This window comes from Chamaea fasciata, unplaced genomic scaffold, assembly GCF_029207755.1.
Source record: "Chamaea fasciata isolate MVZ Bird 193981 ecotype frontalis unplaced genomic scaffold, bChaFas1.0.hap1 SCAF_11, whole genome shotgun sequence".
In the NCBI taxonomy this organism is placed as follows: Eukaryota; Metazoa; Chordata; class Aves; order Passeriformes; family Sylviidae; genus Chamaea; species Chamaea fasciata.
This window is the reverse complement of record NW_027094096.1, coordinates 10856639-10874658: the sequence shown is the minus strand read 5'-3', so window position 1 is coordinate 10874658 and position 18020 is coordinate 10856639. Positions and strand designations below refer to the sequence as shown.

Here is an 18020-nt window from a genome sequence, read left to right as displayed (position 1 = left end):
AATGTCCAAGCAACTGTCAAAGTTTCGGAGGTTTATTGAAGAGTCCTGCACAATCCATGCAAAGTTCCCAAAGGGTAACACAGCCTGTAGACTCATTTGAAATGTGACAGTGGGTTTCTTCACCTCTGCTGCAACTGTATGATTTATAGGTCAAGTGCACTGAATTTATAAGATGATACTGTCATGCCTATCTATATGAAGGTTGGTCTCTAAACCTAGTTTGAGTTCTCAGCTTTAGACTATGTCCTTTCTATCTTACATGTTTTTGTCCCTGGATTTGCAGCCTTCAAGTGGAGTTCGTGTCCCTTTAACCCTACTGTCAGTTATGCTGAAGTTGTAAAGTTCTTGATGAGAACTTTGATAAGTGAGTCTTTTCACTGTGCTCACTATGAGGTTACATTCAGACCATGCTCCACAGTTCTGCTTGGAACAAAAATTAATTAAAAAGAATTTTTAATACCACATCAGGAAATTTGACATACGTGAAATGAGAGTTTGTTGTTTAAGAAAGTAAGACTACTCCCTGTGTGGTGACTTTGCCAATTAGAACAAATTTAAAATGCACAATAGTTAGCATGGATCATTAACAGGTGGGTTAAACAGGTAATGACAATTCTGTGTGACTGTAAATTGTGCAATTGAAAAAGGAGAATACTGGAGTAATGCAGGCCTACATTATATTTAAATCACTAGAAAATTGTCTAAATTAAAGGGATTTTTAACCAGTTACTGATTCAACTTACCCTCAGGAATATGAAATTATTGAAGCCAATACATTTAACAGTTCATCTGCTGATAAGCTGTAAATTAGACTATAACTGGGACTATTCTTACAGCAAACAGAGGACCCAGTGTACTTATGTAATTATGATTAGATGTTCTCGAGTTCTGTAGCTAAGAGGCTGTTGAAAAGTCACATTTTCTAGCCACGGTGGGATTTCCAATTGGCAGACTCAGTGCCAAAGTCCTTACAGCTCATCACTCACTAAGGACAAACTTATTTCAAATTCGGACACAGCCAGAACATTCACGTCAGTGAAAACTCTCTTAGTGAATGCTTTAATTTAGACCAGATTTTCATGGCAAAACCTCATGTCTCTGGATGCCCTTATACACAAATACTATTATAACTCAACATATAAATGATTGTATTTAGCACACAGGAGTGTACATAATAAATATATGAATACCTTTTACACCTGGGAATCCAAGAAATCCAGGGTCCCCTCTAGCACCAGGATAGCCTGATCGACCTTCTATTCCCTGCAAAACAGAGAACATCAGTAATAAACAGAAGCAGCATCTTCACACAATGAAATATATTTCGTTTTTCTTCAGAATATTCAAAGCATTATGTTCACAGAATATGCTGCAGCTAGAATTATGACATACCAGGAAATTAAAAAACCCAATTCTTATTGATCCACTTAAGTCCATAAAACCTGCTTCTCATATCCATTTTGGTATTTCCTCTAATACGAGGTGTTTTTGTGAAAATGGGTGGGAGGGGATGCTTGTTGGGGTTTGTTGTTTGTTTTGAGATTTTGGAGGGTTTTTAAATGGGTATTATTTTCATGGTAAGAGCAGAATACCAATGCAGTAGGAAAGAAGCAATATTCCTTTCACTGACTTTGGGACCAGGAGGGCCAATGTCACCGGCTGGGCCCCTTGGCCCTGGTATTCCATCCGCCCCTGAGACTCCTTTGCTTCCTTTCACACTGAGAGTGGAAAGACCAGGAAGGCCTGGAAAACCAGGAGCACCTAAACAGAAACATCAGAGTAAGTGAAGACGACTGCCAACAGTTTTTCACATAGATTACAACACAGGGCAACATTCAGTGGCTCCATAATACTCGTGTTTATCACTTCGGTGATTTCCAAGGAAATACACACACTTTTAAAAAAAAATCAACCAATTTTCCCTAGCCTGCTAATTTAATCAGAGATCAGAACTTGCAGTACCCTTTAACACTACAGGTTTTTGAATATTCTCCAGTTGTAGTTAAGCCTGGAATCACAGAATCATTTACACTGGAAAAGATATTTAAGATCATCATGTCCAACTGTAAACCTAACACTGCCATGGCCTCACTAAGCCATGTCCCTAAGTGCCACTCATGCTATCTCACTTTGTCAAAGCTGGATCTCAGCTGTACTACAGACCACAGGGGAGGAAAGCAAGATAATGCAATCAGGTGGACTCGAGTGCTTATTTTAATTTGAATGCCACTGCATAGATCATGTTTGCAATGGTAATATTGCATTAACTGCTAACTGTTTAATTATGAAACTCTCTTGTGGGAATATCCCTTTCAACCTTGAACTCTGGACAGGCTGACTTTTACTTTCAATTATCGATACATCCTTTCAGACAAATAAGGAGTTCCAACAACACACCTGGTCTTCCATGTGCTCCAGGAATACCTCTGTTCCCTTTCTGGCCAGTGATTGCCACGCCTGTGGTGCCTTGAAATCCAGGTAACCCCACTAAGCCAGGAGGTCCAATGGGTCCTCGATCCCCCTGAAGACCTTTCACACCTGGAGGCCCAGGAAAACCAGGCAGTCCCATGTCCCCTTTGATTCCTGCAAAGTGTGAATATTACATGTGAGGAAGACTGTCAAGACAGTGAGGTGACAGTGACAACTCCAAATATGATGCATCTCCTATATGGCAAAGGTGGAATTCAGCCCTTGTTTTTAGCACAGAGAAGCAACAGCTCTTTACAAGCAACAACTTTTGTCTTTTAATATTTAGGATCAAACCATTGATCAAAAGCACAGAATCACTCTTGATTTCCTCTGACACTCTTAGGGCTCTTTCAAGCATCTGAAAGCAGGAGGGGAGTTGATAATGGTTTTGGTATTTAAAATTTAAGCTGTTGCTTTTTGAAAAGACAACTCACCTCTGCGTCCAGGAATACCTCGAAGACCAGGGATCCCTCTCCCTGGTGGTCCTGCAAAATATTAGGTCACATTACACTCAAGGTCTGAAATAATTTTTAGAAAACATCACAGTTTTCTAGCATTTCATGGATTTCTTCAAAAATCACTGAATCAAAAGGCAGAGTTTAGTTCTATGTAAAAGAAAATATATTATTCTATTTCTTCTATACAAAAACACGAATTAGATTTTTAGGTTTTTATTTAAAGAAGGAACTCTTATTAGTCAATCATATTTGAGGTACATTCTACATAAATAACCTTTTTTCAGAGAAAAAAAACAGAAAAAATCTGCATTTAATTTAGTTATTAATAAAATAGAAAAAGAAATGTAAATACCTACAGAAGAAAACATGTTAACAGTGATTACTTTAAAGTTAATATGAAAAAGCTTTCTAAATACTATGGATGTCTTCTCAGAATCTTCTTGATACTGACATTCAAAGAAATATTTTCAGTGTAAAATTCTGTCAGAATTCAGCATAGCACTAAATCTATCTAAACATTGATAACATCAGGAGAGACATTTAAATGAAAGGTTTCACAACCCAAGGTCTAGGTCATGGAAACTTGCATTATTCATGCAGGGAAACACTGATTCCTTTTATTTTATATCCACGTAAGACAGAGGACTCCTTGGAAAGGATTTAGGTTCTTTTAATCTCTTTGAGATTAAACCCAGAAGAACTGTTAACAGCAGTACTTTGACTCTTGCAGACATGAACATTTTTAGGTGACATTATGACAAATCACATGTAGAATAGAGCATTTATAATGCACCTGGGTTGTTGACAGCATGTGCAAAAATTACACAGAAAAACAAATATAACCTTCTACTTAAAAACTTAGCTTTGGCTCCACCGAAGCTCCTTAGTAATCCTTTCCAAGTAATCCTTGTCACTGTAATTACAGAAAAAAAAAATTGTAAAGTAGAATGAAAATATTTCACTGGTATTACCTGGTTCTCCCTTTACTCCTGGGGGCCCAGGCATACCATCCTGACCTTGAGTACCCCTTTCACCAACAAGTCCAGGTTTTCCAGCAACTCCAACAGCACCTGTGAATTACCACAATATAATTTTTAAATTCTGCAGTGAGAAGATTTTACTCTCCTTTATTAAAAATTAATTAGCTACTTCAAAGACAGGTGTGACTGTGTGAGTATAGAGCAGCATATAGCTTGCATTGAGCTCACTGGACTTCAGTGGATTTAACACCCCCACTATTTTCACAGACATAAGAAAGCCTGCATACATGCCTCTCTGTTGCTGCATATACACACTGTCCATGAGGTATATTTTAAATTCTGTTTTAGTTCTGTTGCTCTAGCAGACAACTACAACTCTGTTTCTTTCTACTCCAGTTAATTTTCTTCTCTTCATCTACCTATATCTTAGTTTATTATTCTCTTTTAGGAGGTAGAACCTTAAAAACTTAAGCCTTCCTTATAATTGTGGGGATATCATATCTTGAGACCCCTGGATATATACTTACATAAAAAAGGGCATAAAGCTTTCCAGTAGTGAAACAAAATTAAAACTTTTTGCATCAGTTGAACTGATAACATTGAAAAGTCTCTATTAAAAGGAGGTAAACAAAGCTTCAAACTGAACTTAAATCCCAAACCCAGGGCAGTGATTTGGGAGAGATGCTCTATACCATACCAGGAGGGCCTGGAACTCCCTGCTGTCCTGGGCGGCCCTGGCATCCTTTCACACCAATATCTCCAGGGGGTCCACATTTTCCTGTAAGAAGAAAAAGTGTGGCAGAGGGGAAAAGGCATCACCCCTAGATCCAGACTCAGTTTAAGAGCTTTGCTATTGTTTCTGCATTTGTCAGCTGCAAAAGGTCTCCAGGTGACACAAACTGGCCTGACCGCAAAGGAGCTGTTGAGGTTTACAGTGGTCAGTATAAATCAATGTGCCACCCCAGGCACCCTGTTCGAGGAATTATCTTCTTCTCCTTCTTCTTCTTCTACAAGCATGTATCCAGCTCACCATCCCTCCAAAGGTACCCCATACCTGGGATTCCTGCACTTCCAGTTTCCCCTCTGATCCCCTGTGGTCCTGGTACTCCAGTAAGACCTGGATGACCCTCAGAGCCCGTTTCTCCTTTGCTGCCAAGAACTCCTGGGGGACCTGGATCTCCCTGAGAAACAGTTGCATACACACAGCTAAAGAATCACAGTGAAGAACAGAAAAATCACATGCAATTTTACAGGTTAAGTACATGTAATCATGCTTCATTAGCATTTTCAGACAAAAACCAAAGCAGATGAAATGCAAGGTCTTCTTCTAATACCACAGATCTTTTAGACATAGCTAAGATCTATTTTTAACCTTTACAAACCAAGTTGGTTTTAGATATTTTCCCTGGCATGGATTTCCCTTCAATTTTATTCTACCAGCTCTTCTTTTGATCCAAACATTCATTCCTTAGATAATATGCAGCTATACAAAATACTGAATGCATAATTTTTTTCTTTGAATTCCTACCGACTTTTTTGACAGTAATCTCATTAGGGCTACCCAGCTGATACTGAAAATAAACAAATAATTCAGACACTTTACAGGATTTATAGAGGAATTTACAGCCTCAGCCATGCAATTCAGATAATCTCATGGGTAAAAAGACTTCCAGTTGTTGAATAACCAGAACATGTGGAGTTAAACTATTCAACTGATCCAACTTAAAAATACTGGTTTGTTCTTAGCAATATATATGACCAAATATAATATATACCAAATGTAATACACATTACTAAGAAAAAAAATACCTTGTGCAAGGATATTACCAGACTATTAAAACCAAATAGTACAAGTTTAGATTACAAAACTTTTGCATTTGCTAAGATGAGGTTTTGATGTACTTTTTAACACATTTGCTCTTAATGAATTAGGAACTTTTACAGAAAGCAAGTTACACCAAGATATTTCATCTTTATAAATAAGAAATTCTTGCACAAAAGAAGTGAAATATAATGAAATAAAGGATTTCTCCTGAGTAATGACACAATAGAATTTTTTGTATTTCTTACCACTATCAAATCATTTATTTCTGCAAACTCTGCAGCTCCTGCTTACATGTTGTTGTTCTGCTTCTACAGTTTAAAGCTCTGCCTAACAGGAAATTTTTTCCACTGCCTTTATACCTTTGGACCAGGTTCTCCTGGAGGTCCAGCAGATGGGTACCCAGGATCTCCTCTGTCACCTGGAAAGCCACTATAGCCTGGTGGACCAGGGTCACCTGATGGTCCTGGAAAGCCTGGAGATCCTTTCTGGCCTTTTGGACCTGGAAAAATAACAATACTGATACCAATCTTAAAAGGATCCTAATTGTATTTCACACTTCATGTTTTGTGAGCTATTGCTTATATATACAGATATTAATTCTTCATTGAAGTAATTTAAATTCTGATTTTGTTTCTAAAAAGAGGTTCTTACATGTAACAATATATAAATTAAAGAATTTAGATAGAGAAAAAGAATTGCATTCTGCAAGTCAAGCAAATGCTGGGGTGAAGATAAGGCTACAGATACTAAAGGATAAATCCCAGTCTAAGTATTGTGTGGTGTGCCTACAGTATCAGCTCAGACCTGTGCAAATGCATGAATTTGTATGAATTTGTAATATGTCTTGAAAGAAAATGACCTGGAATTCCCATGTCGCCTTTGTCTCCATAAGCACCTGGGAATCCTTGTCCTCCAGGAATCCCTGGAAGACCTATAAATCCTTTGGCTCCTGCAAGATGAAGAAATAAATGTCATCTTCACATGGTTGCTTTAGACACTGGCTGGATGTTAGAGCTATCATGAATACAAAATTCTCTACCACACACCTTCTTTTGCTATATTACTGTTTTACAGATAATCAACGTGGACCCTTTTGCCCCAGACATAGATAAAATTATCATTATTGTTTTCAGAAAATCAATAATTTAATCAATTATTAATCAATAATTTAATTTAATCAATTAAATTCATCAATAATCCAATTTAATGAATCAACATTAAAATTAAGGTTTGTGACCACAGCACTTAGGGGCAGCCACTGCAATGTACTTTAGCTGAATTTGATCAAGATCACAAATTTGTATTTATCCACTGGGTTCTCCTTTCATTGCTCAAACTCCAGTTTAATTTCTGTGCATGGAACAATCACATTATTATTTACTCATTATGGATTTCTCATGACTAGTATATAATAAAAAGCTCTTGAGTGTGGCCACTTTTCTCCCCACTCACCTTGAAATTAATTTAGCTAAGTTAGAACTCAGTTTAATGACTAAAAGATGCATCTAGAACATTCTCTGAACATTCTTTCTAAATTCCAGTGTGCCAATACCTGACATTTTAAAGTCTGGTTTTCATTGGAAATCTGCTAACTTTTGAAAAACAAGTCAAATATGTAGGCTTTGAAAAGGGAAATACAATTCATCTGAAGTTAAAAAAATCCTCAAATATTTTTGTGCCAATTGGTAATACTCTAGAATTAATTTTTAAATAATATTGCAAATTCAAACTTTTTCCTTTTTAGAAATATTGATTTTTATTCATTGGCTTTAACAGCTTTTGAACTGTATTGCTATTCAGGATTTAATATTTTTTCCTATTTGTCATCCCAAACAGTGGTCTATATTTGAAAGAAAACAAAGAATCATTTGGTGATAGTTGCTATGACTTTCAAATAGCAGCTTTTGAAATTGCTCAGTTTCTGAATTCTCAGAAAAGCTTTGGAGTTACTAGAGAAAATGCAGTGCTGCTTCTGCAGCCAAGCTGATGCGCACAGGAGCAGCAGTATGTCCCTGTCCACATGGCACAGTAATTTTCAACATACATATTCCATACCTGGTAGACCAGGAATTCCTTCAGACCCATCAACACCTGGGGGCCCTTGCACACCAACATCTCCTTTTGCTCCCCTTACACCCATTTGGCCTTGAACTCCTAAAATGAAAAATTTAAAAATATTACAAAACAACATCTTAGATTATGAGTTTTTGTATAAAGTTTAAAATTTTATAACTCTTTAGGCTAATGAAACATAAGTAGAGTATAGGATTTTCACTCTGAACACGCATAGGCAAAACACAAGCTCCTATCTAGCATCTGTATTTTTCATGCGCAGACAATAGGAAGTTCCTGAAAGCTTCCATAGGAAAACATGGATACAAACACCTAGATAATATTAGTTAAGCATTTACAGTTCATATAGAGAGTTCATATTAACATTGCAAACAAAGAAGTTCTTCTGGCAGTCAAATATTTCTAAGTAGATTTAATGTCTTTGCAATCCAGCATCTGGTTGGTAAGTGCAGTCATTTCTGTGCTCACAGGATACTAAATGTGTAAAAACATGAATGTACAGCATATAAGTATATATGCATACAGCATACAGTATATAAGCCTCCGGGTACTACTGATATATTATTTAGCATTAAGAGCTTTTGGACAGAATGAGAGCTTGTTAAAATGGAACTGAATATTCAATGTAAGATCCAACTATCCCACAAATAAGAAGGCAGTCCTAGTGTTTAGCAAAAATTATTTCAAAACCACATGAGTACTCTCAGCAGTAGAGTCAGTTTATTGCATATTTTAGAGTCCACTAGAACTGCAAAGCAGATGACAACCCTGACTAGTTTTAATGACAAAACTATGAATGTGTACCTTTTAAACCTCGTTCTCCTTTGTCCCCAATACCAACCAAGGTCTCAGATGGTCCAGGAAAACCTTTATCACCTGGTTCACCTTTTTCTCCAATGAATCCTTTTCTTCCCTTTATTCCTGGGAAGCCAGGAGAACCTGCAAGAACATAGAGTGAAATTTTCTGAAGAGACTTGACTAGATGATATAATAAAGGAAACCAGAAAATGCCAATCTTCAAGAGCAATTGTAATTTACATATGTAAATATACATTGCAAATCAACAACGTACGCTAGCTTCTTAGCTGCTCCAATCATCAATAAAACACCTACAAGTGCAGATTACTTGTAGTAAGTAATGCTTGTCTTTCCAGCAAGACATGGAAATTATTTCTTATAGTGAATAAACATACAATCTTGTGTCTGTTAAATAAATAATAATGGTATCTACACAGGATGGAAAAAAAAATAGCAAAAAGGCTCTCTGCTCTTTATTGACCAAATCACTGGCCAGTTAAAAAAAATGAAAAAGGTGTCAAGTCAAAACTGCTAAAAAGAAATGATGCCATTCAGCCTTCAGACTGCACATATACAGAAGAGAGATGAACGAAGACTAAGAGAAATTCCAGTACACATCTGTACTCATGAGTGATAATACACACAAAAATGGATCAAAAGACTTGTGAATTGAAATTCCTGAATTCTAAATGATAACAAAGCCAGATAAAGTGGTCACTTGCCTCTGATACCAGGGCTGCCTGGTCTTCCAACCACGCCAGGGGGTCCAGGAATTCCTAACAGTCCCATTGCACCTGGATCTCCCCTTGCACCTGTGGGATTGAAGCCATAGGAACATATTTGTTAGTATAAGATCAGTTAAACAGAACATTACTTCAGAAAATTACACATATGCCTGTCATTTCAGTGTTTAATTGCTTATTTTAATTTTTCTCCATTTCTTTAACTGTCCAAGCTGGTTTTCCCATCTTTAACCACAGGATCATGACTTATAACCCCCAATTGCCTATATTAGTAGCAGCAACAGCTCCTACCAATGAATGAAATAACTAACAGTAAGGATAATGCATCTGAGACACCCACACAGGGATGAGAGATGGGTCATGAGATGTGTGGGAAGGACATTCCTTTCTTGCTCAGGAGTCCAAGACCAGCTGGGAATTAACTCCCTCAAATGCCACCAGAAGTCTTTGTTTGCATAACTGAGTCAAGCGCTACATGTTTATCAAAAGCTTTACAGATTCTCAGTATAAAAAGGCATGTAGCATCTCCTCCCCACAGTGTAATGATTCGATATTAAAGAAAAATCTTTATTAGAAATAAGAACCATTATATGACTGATTTATTTTATTCTTCAAAACAAATTTCAACACATTTCTGAAAAAAAAAACCCAAAAAAATCAACCCTACAGGGACCACTTAGCTTACTTAAAGTTAGCTCTGGCTAGTGACAGAGCTTGATCTGACTGAACTCTGTCAGACTCTAGATCTGAGATTTTAAGACAAAGAAGATGGCATTACAAACTATTTGAAAAGGGATGCTGAGTAAGAACTAAACACTTTGCATTTCCATTGTGCTGGGGGAGTTCCTTTGAATATTAACTATTTCATGTCCTACTGTAAGGACATTACTGTATAAAAAACTACATAAAACGCTGTTCTCAGAAGACTGTTACAGAAAATTCCACACTGTGTCAAGAGAGCTTCAAGAGATGCTCATCATTTAAGGAAGAATGATTTATTAGTTTTCCATAAAATCTCAAAGATAAATGAATACTGTTCAGGGAAAAATATTTCAGCATCTTCAGTCTGGAGAAACATGACCTTTGCTAAACACCTTTCTGCAAAGACTTGCTTAATTGCTACATCAAAACAAAGACTTGGGGGATCCTTACCTGGCAAACCAGAGATTCCTGGCCTTCCAGACTGTCCCTTGGGACCAGGTAATCCCGTATTTCCCTGAAGACCTATTAATCCAGGTTCCCCAGGCAGGCCGTAGATTCCAGGGATACTCAAACCAGGAGGACCTAGGTTTCCTTTTGAACCTTGTAAACCTCTTCCTCCTAAGAAAAGTGCAGGACAGTGTAGTATGGTAGATCTGTCTGAAAAACAAACCTTCATCTCTATCCTTACATCATAAGCATGAAACTCTTCTTGAACTTTGCCTGTTTGAGGCTAAACATGAGATCTGTAAGGCAACAGACACATTCAGAAAATCTTCCAAGGGCTGTGGGTTGGGTTTTTTGAAAAGAGGGGAAAAAAAAAAGTGAGAGTAGACAAATCTGTTCTTTCTCAGAAAAAGAAGAAAAAACCCAAACCTGAAAACCCCACCAATTTTGCACTCATTCTTAAAAAAAAAATTTAAAAATCCTTTTGAGATCATATAAAGGAGAAGGAATGTGCTGCATATCTAAGCATGTTTTTTTTTTTTTTTTAAAGAAAATCATATGCAGTACTGGCAGGTACTTTTGGAATCCTAAACTGTTTTCCTATCTAGCCGAGCTCTTCTGTTCTTTTATTTCTTTATCAATCCCATAGCACCACAGAATCTAAGTTCAGTCCCACAGGGGAGACATGATTGAAATATCCTTTTTCCTGTGGAATTTGGGTCGGTTTGTGATTACTCTTTAGACTGTCCAGTGAAATCTGAATCTTAATCCATCCTTATCAGTGGATGTGCTTCCTCCCATCTACAGAAAGAGCATCTTTGAAATGAACTCATGTTTTCTTGCATACTACTCTATAACCAATATCCAGAAACAATTTCAGCTCCCACAGGCAGAAAGGCAGAAAGGCAGAAACAAAAGCCACACTCACCCAGCCAAATGGCATTTTTGGGCCAGAAAGTCCTACCTGGTGGGCCTGTAGCTCCCTGGCCACCTGGCAAGCCTGGTACGCCAACAAGACATTCAGCAGGTCTCCCTGGAAAACCTGGGTCTCCAGGAACTCCAGGTGAGCCACGATCTCCTAAAAGACATGAGAATGGATTCACAGCCAAATTAAGTTGTAGGCTTTGAGTCAACATCGTTTGACTTGGTCTTCCTTCAAATAACTTGCTGTGCTCCCTGAGCTTCTCTGACAACATTACCTCTTAGGCCATCTTCACCATCATGCCCAGGGTTCCCTGGCAGGCCTGGGAGCCCTGGAAGTCCACCTTCACCTTTTGAGCCAGGACTGCCATGACCTCCTGGTGAACCCATTCTTCCCGGCTCTCCAGGAATAACCATGCCTGGCTCACCCTGCAACACAGAGAGAAATGTAAACAATCCTCTCTGCTTTGCAAATCTGCCAAAATATTTTCTCCACTGTGGGAACAATGACCTTATTTTATGAGGGTAATTCTCCTTATTCCATTTGGATCTTTCACGTATAATTTCTAATGGCTTCAACTCAGCAGACTACGGGATGTTCCTTATTGGCCAGCTGAGGAATTCATCCAGACAGCTTTTAAACTTTGTCTCCTAACCCTAAGAAGTTGCTACTGAGCAATGCAAAACACTTCCATCCATTTAGTCTTTAATGCGCTGGCATGCCTTCGGTAGCTGTGAAAAGTTTTGGATATCTTTCTGAAAATGGGGGTATAGTTTGTGCAAATATAACCTTTTCTTTTCATATCATGGTAATATTTTTAATCAAATTATTTACTTAAATGATCAAGGTCAGCACCCAGATATGTCTCAGAATACTCAGTCAGGTGTTGGGGTTTTCACTGCTTTACATGAAGACTGGTTTTATCACAAGAGTCCCAAGTGTATTTTCTGACTGGAAAGTTTGAATTAGTAGGTTTTTTTAGCTGACTGAACTGCTGGTTGTTTTGAGTACCGGCAAATCAATATGTCCATAAAGCAGGTCAGTAGACCTGAGCTTATACCAGTCACTAATGATATACTTGGACCACAGAGGCAACTTCACATCCAGATGCTCTGTGCATCAAATAGATTAAATATTAAAAAAATAAATATTCACAACCTCAACCCTCTTAATTCATCACATCAAAAAATACACAAAAGAATCGCATATGGGCACACACAGACAAAAAGAAATGCCACATTTTCAAATAATTTAGGTGTTAATATTTTGTTCAAAATGAAATCCTAATTACAGAGTAGTCAAGAATCAGTAGATTAGCTTCTGTTAATCAGTAAGGGTGGCTGCAGTGTTACCTCCAACCTACTTTCTTCATGCTTCAATTCAACAGAGCAGTTGCTTAAATGAAATACATACTTACATGTCAATGACCTCCATCAAATATATACTTAATTGGATTTCTGAACAGGCATCTTTTCAGCAGCTGAGGCCTTTATTTTTTGCTGTAAGCTATGCAATATCCTCCTTGTGGTCTGAAGGTTGAAGTAGGAAAACATCCCAAACACTTGGAATTCTGAAATCTTGTGTTTGGATCTTAAATTTTTGCTTGAGCCCCTTTTTATAGAAAGAATTTAATTTCACAGTTTGTGCATAACTAGTCAAGAAATAAAGGAATTCCTACATTCCTTACAATTTTTTATTTATTCACTCAATATAAAATTTAATGAATGGGACCTCTGGAAAAGCCTGTACTGTATTTCTAACCAAACCTTTTGTCCTGGTTGTCCTAGATTTCCAGCTCGGCCTGGATCTCCAATCTTTCCTTCACAACCTGGCGGCCCTCTGTCTCCTGCAAGTCCTTTATCTCCTGCAAAAGGAATTAAACAGCAGTGCAGATGCTTTATTTTACAAAGGGGTATTTGCATGTGTGCAGTCATGAGCCTCTGACACTAATGAAGCATACATGAGATGAAGGGAGCATTGGTGAGGCCACACCTCGAGTGCTGTGTCCAGTTTGGCCCCTCAGTTTAGGAAGGACATTGAAACATTTGAACACGTCCAGAGGAGGGAATGAGGCTGGTGAGGGGCTGGGAACACAAACCCTGTGAGGAACAACTGAGGGAGCTGGGGTTGTTTAGCCTGGAGAAAAGGAGACTCAGAGGTGACCTTATCACTCTCTACAGCTCCCTGAAAGGTGGCTGTGATCAGATGGGGGTTGGTCTCTTTCTTCAGGCAGCAACTGACAGAACAAGTGAACACAGTCTCAAGACGCACCAAGGGAAATATAGGTTGGGTATTAGGAAACAGTTTTTTACTGAAAGATTGATAAAGTACTGGAATGGTCTGCCTGGGGAGGTGGTGGAGTCACCATCCCTGGATGTGTTTAATAAAAGATTGAATGTGGCACTCAGTGGTGCCACATGGTTTAGTTAGTTAGTGGTGTTAGGGCATGGGTTGGATTAGATGATCTTAAAGGTCTCTTCCAACCCTGTGATTCTGATTCTGATATTGATTTCAGAGTTGATGTGACACACAGCATCTTGTTCCTCACATATTCAGTCAAAATTGACCATAACCCTACCTGTTATTAACTGATTTGAAGCAAGCCACCATTCTTTTTTTTAAGTGAACCCATTCTGATGCCAGTTCCCTACTGTTCTCTTTAACAAGCAGCTTGGTACAAATTTTAGTACCTGAGCTTTTTCTGTTAACTCCTGTCCTTACAGGATTATGAGAATTTCATAGTATTTCTAGTGTTGAAAGGGAATTATAACTTTGCATGAGGAATGGCCAGATTTACAGTATTGAAAGTGTTTGCTATTATCTGCACAATAGAGTAAGTACTGCATTGAACATAACCAAAACTGATTTAAAAAAAAGTACTGAGATTCATAAAGCTCTGTCTCTGTAACACATATCCAGGTAAAGAGAATCCATCTGAATCAAGTGCAGCAATCAGATGAGATACCTGCACCTGTTTGGGCAGTATTCCAGAAAGCATCAATGTCTTTTAAAATATTTCCCTACTGTCAGCTTTGATACTTGATACTCAGAAATTCCTCAAAATAGTTCAAACTTGCAATTTCTAAAACTTAAGGTAGTAAATTACAAGACTGCTAAAAAATACCTATCTGTCTGTTCATTTATTTATTTTTTTTAATTTGCTATTTATTTTAAGGTGTACTTAAAATTTTTTGAGGGGTTTGATTTTAGTTGAAGATCAAAAAGAGTATTTTACCTTTTGGACCCGGGTTTCCTGGAAACCCAAGCCCTGGAAAGCCTGTGTCACCTGTTGGTCCTGAAAGTCCTGGATCACCTGGCTGACCTCTTGCTCCAACCCTACCTGCACAACGAAAGTAAATAAACTGAATTATCTTACGACAGAACATCAACTTGTAGTATTATGTGAGTTATAGTTTATCATTATTAATAAGTACGCAACTGTAGATGATATTAGAATTTAGACACAATTTCTCCACTGCAGGTTTTCACAGTTAAAATGCTAATTGCATTCACAGTATCAAAACATTTACATGTCTGTGAGTTACATTCTTATGCAATCTGACCAAATTCCAGACTCTTAGAAACAGCTCCATGCAGACATGAATCTTCCACTTCTTGAAAGGTTCCAAACACACTTTATAGGGGTGAGGTTTGAAACAGAAGCAACTATAAGAACAGAAGCTACCATAAAACTGTCAAAAAACTTCCTGTGCTGTTCAGGACAGTTTTAAGGATTATTGTTCTACAAAACCCAAGCAAAGATTCCTTACAGTTAACCAGTCTCTGATTTTAACTGTTTTACTGATTTAGTGCTGTACTCACCAGGCACTCCTGGGGGTCCAGGGAAACCATGTGGTCCTTGAGGTCCTGGCAATGCAGGTAATGGAGTTGCCCTTCTGGTCTCTCCTTTCAGACCTTCAGCAAATACATTATAAAATATTACAAAGGCATATAGTTTGGCATATTTCTGAAAAATATGCCAAATTTCTGAAACTCCAACGCGTTTTGAAAAATCAAAAATGTCACATCCTGCCTTAAGTAAGTAAAATCATTTTATTGACACCTGCAGTCTTCCTCTCAGCCCTCCTGCAGTCTAGTAGAGACCCAGAAAAAGAAGCACAAAGTCACCAGGAAAATGATGCAACTGAGAAGTGCTTAAATCTTCAACTCCAAGTCATAAAGGCTCAGTGGACAATACCTTTAAGCAAGCTTGACTATTTCTGCCACACAGCTGAGTTTTCTTCCACAAATATGTTTCCAGCACTCAAAAATTATTATTCCCCTTATATTTAACCCTGCTTAGATTACACTAACGGTGACGACTGGTTGCATATTTGAATAGTTTGTGTTTCCACAGTGTCAAGCACTGGAACACATGGCCCAGAGATAATGTGCTGTCTTTGTCCTTGGTGGTTTTCAAGGGCCAACTGGATAATGCCTTGAGTGACTCGGTCTGATATCATAGCTGTCCCTGTGCTGAGGTGAAGTTCAGACTGCACAGAATCCCTTCCAACCTCAATTATCTTATCACCCTAAGACTTTCACTACTATCTTCAGACATACGAAAGTTGGGACAACGCTGTTGGAAGTCCCATGGCAAGAGGAAGTTTCCCATGTTTCATAAATTAAGTCTTTGATTTCAATCTATCTATCTCTGCAATTTTAACCAAGTACTCCTTAACATAGGTAAAACACAGTAAAACAGGGAAGTTACAAACCAGCTTCTCCAGGTAATCCAGGTGGTCCAGGTATTCCTTTAGAGCCTTTAAAACCTCTTACTCCTTGTGGTCCATAACCTGGCAGTCCAGGAAGCCCCATTTCTCCAGGAAGCCCAAGTCTACCAGGCAATCCAGGTAGTCCTCTATCTCCTTTTGATCCAGCCAATCCCTAATGATTACATGTGTATACCAAGCATTACTTGTTTTCCACACCAGCTTTCTTAACAAAATGCCCATTTCACTGACTATAATCTTGTGTTATTTTAGTAGCAGAGTAACTCTGATAGTTTAAGAAATATTTTTTCTCTTATTTACCTGTGATTAAATTAATATAAATTTGAATATCGATGGTTACAAAGAGAGGGCTATTGAGAGGGAAATACTACAAATAAATACAATTGCTTGATTTTTTCCAATCACTGTGTTGTGGCACTGTACACTTTCCTACTGTTCTAGAAAACATTTGGCAAAAAACTCAAACCTACCTCACTCTGACTCTCCTTGTGTACTGTGGAGTCGATTTTAGAGACAGTTATATCTGAATAATGTTAACAGCTTCTAAGCCAACGTAATACAACAATAATTGTTAGTTTTTGTTCCTGCTAAGCTCTGCTGTAACCATTCTAGTTTCATGGTCAGTTCTTACTGAAGATTAACTCATAAAAACTGAACACAAAGTATCTGAATTATTAAGCATTATAAGTAGTAAGGAAAATACTTTTAGAAGATCTTATCCATCACAGAAATCCAACAAAGTGCTCCAGTATCAATATCCAAACTAACACCTTACTAGACTGCTGAGGTTTTTCAGCAATGTGTACCTGCACTGGCCTCATCCCTCTCTGGTATTACATCAGAATATTTCCTTTGCTTCATTCATGTATATGGTTGTTACAGTTGAGGACAGTACCCTCAGTCAGGTAGGGGATATTAAGCTGAAATATCTAAATAGACTGAACAGATTGTTGTACAAGACAAAATACTGACTTAGGTTTACATGACTTACATAGTAATTGCAAAAAGTGCACACCCACCTCTTCACCTTTAAAACCCTTGGATCCTTTAGGGCCAGGTCTTCCCAGAAATCCACTTGAACCTCTTCTTCCTTTGTCTCCCCTGGCTCCTGGGTCTCCTCGTTCACCTTTTGGCCCTTCTGGATATACATATCCTGGCTCACCTTTTGATCCTTTACGTCCTTGATCTCCTCTAAAACCTGGAGGTCCCTAGAATAGAGTTATCAAAAGAATTTCAGTGCTAGATGTATGTCATCTGTTTTCAAGTTTTCTTTTTCTTAAATACCTCAGAGGGGTTCTCCCTGTTCTCATTCTTATTCTCTGTAATAGCATAATTCAACACGCAGGGTTTTGGGTTTTTATGTCTTTTCATCCTGCCTTTACTTCTTTTGACAAGACTAACATTTCATTTGTGCTACTACAAGCGAGAATAATGTAGCATAATTTAATGGGTAAGATCATGGCACAAAAAGAAGGACTTTAAGACCTAGTTATATATTTCTCCTAGTTATATATTCCCATGTGAAATATTCCACATGGGAATATTTCCCCAGGGCCACTCGAAGTGCCATAACTGCCTCTGTTCAGAGTTAACTTCCCTCTCCCTTCTCTTCCCCACAGGTTACAAAGTGGGTACACTATCCCTGCTGAAAGCACACTGGGCCCTAGGGATCTTGGGCTCATGAGCTCTTAGGGGGCTCCTGGCAAAGCCTGTCAGCAGACTCATTCTGCATCTGTATAGCTACCACCACAATGAATACTTGTGCACGGGTTTTTATTGGACAGCACTGGCTGTACTTTCCCACAAATCATTACTACTACAGCACAAGTCAGCACAGCCAAATGACATGTGTGTGGCAGCAGGTGGCAGACTT

The 18020-nt window shown here is 38.2% G+C and overlaps 1 protein-coding gene across 1 annotated transcript in view; it reads right to left on the bottom strand.

The window, feature by feature from the left end:
* COL4A3 (collagen type IV alpha 3 chain) overlaps positions 1–18020 on the bottom strand; it is a 56744-nt gene that overhangs the window by 7989 nt on the left and 30735 nt on the right. The window contains exons 25-44 of the mRNA XM_066193192.1: positions 17167–17355; positions 16133–16301; positions 15237–15329; positions 14650–14754; positions 13181–13278; positions 11692–11842; positions 11457–11570; positions 10499–10666; positions 9326–9415; positions 8610–8744; positions 7788–7886; positions 6592–6681; positions 6092–6231; positions 4962–5088; positions 4605–4685; positions 3899–3997; positions 2904–2954; positions 2398–2583; positions 1631–1761; positions 1191–1263 (exon numbers count right to left, since the gene is read on the bottom strand). Coding sequence (XP_066049289.1) covers positions 1191–1263; positions 1631–1761; positions 2398–2583; positions 2904–2954; positions 3899–3997; positions 4605–4685; positions 4962–5088; positions 6092–6231; positions 6592–6681; positions 7788–7886; positions 8610–8744; positions 9326–9415; positions 10499–10666; positions 11457–11570; positions 11692–11842; positions 13181–13278; positions 14650–14754; positions 15237–15329; positions 16133–16301; positions 17167–17355 — 2389 coding nt within the window. The remainder of the gene's footprint in view (positions 1–1190; positions 1264–1630; positions 1762–2397; positions 2584–2903; positions 2955–3898; positions 3998–4604; positions 4686–4961; positions 5089–6091; positions 6232–6591; positions 6682–7787; positions 7887–8609; positions 8745–9325; positions 9416–10498; positions 10667–11456; positions 11571–11691; positions 11843–13180; positions 13279–14649; positions 14755–15236; positions 15330–16132; positions 16302–17166; positions 17356–18020) is intronic.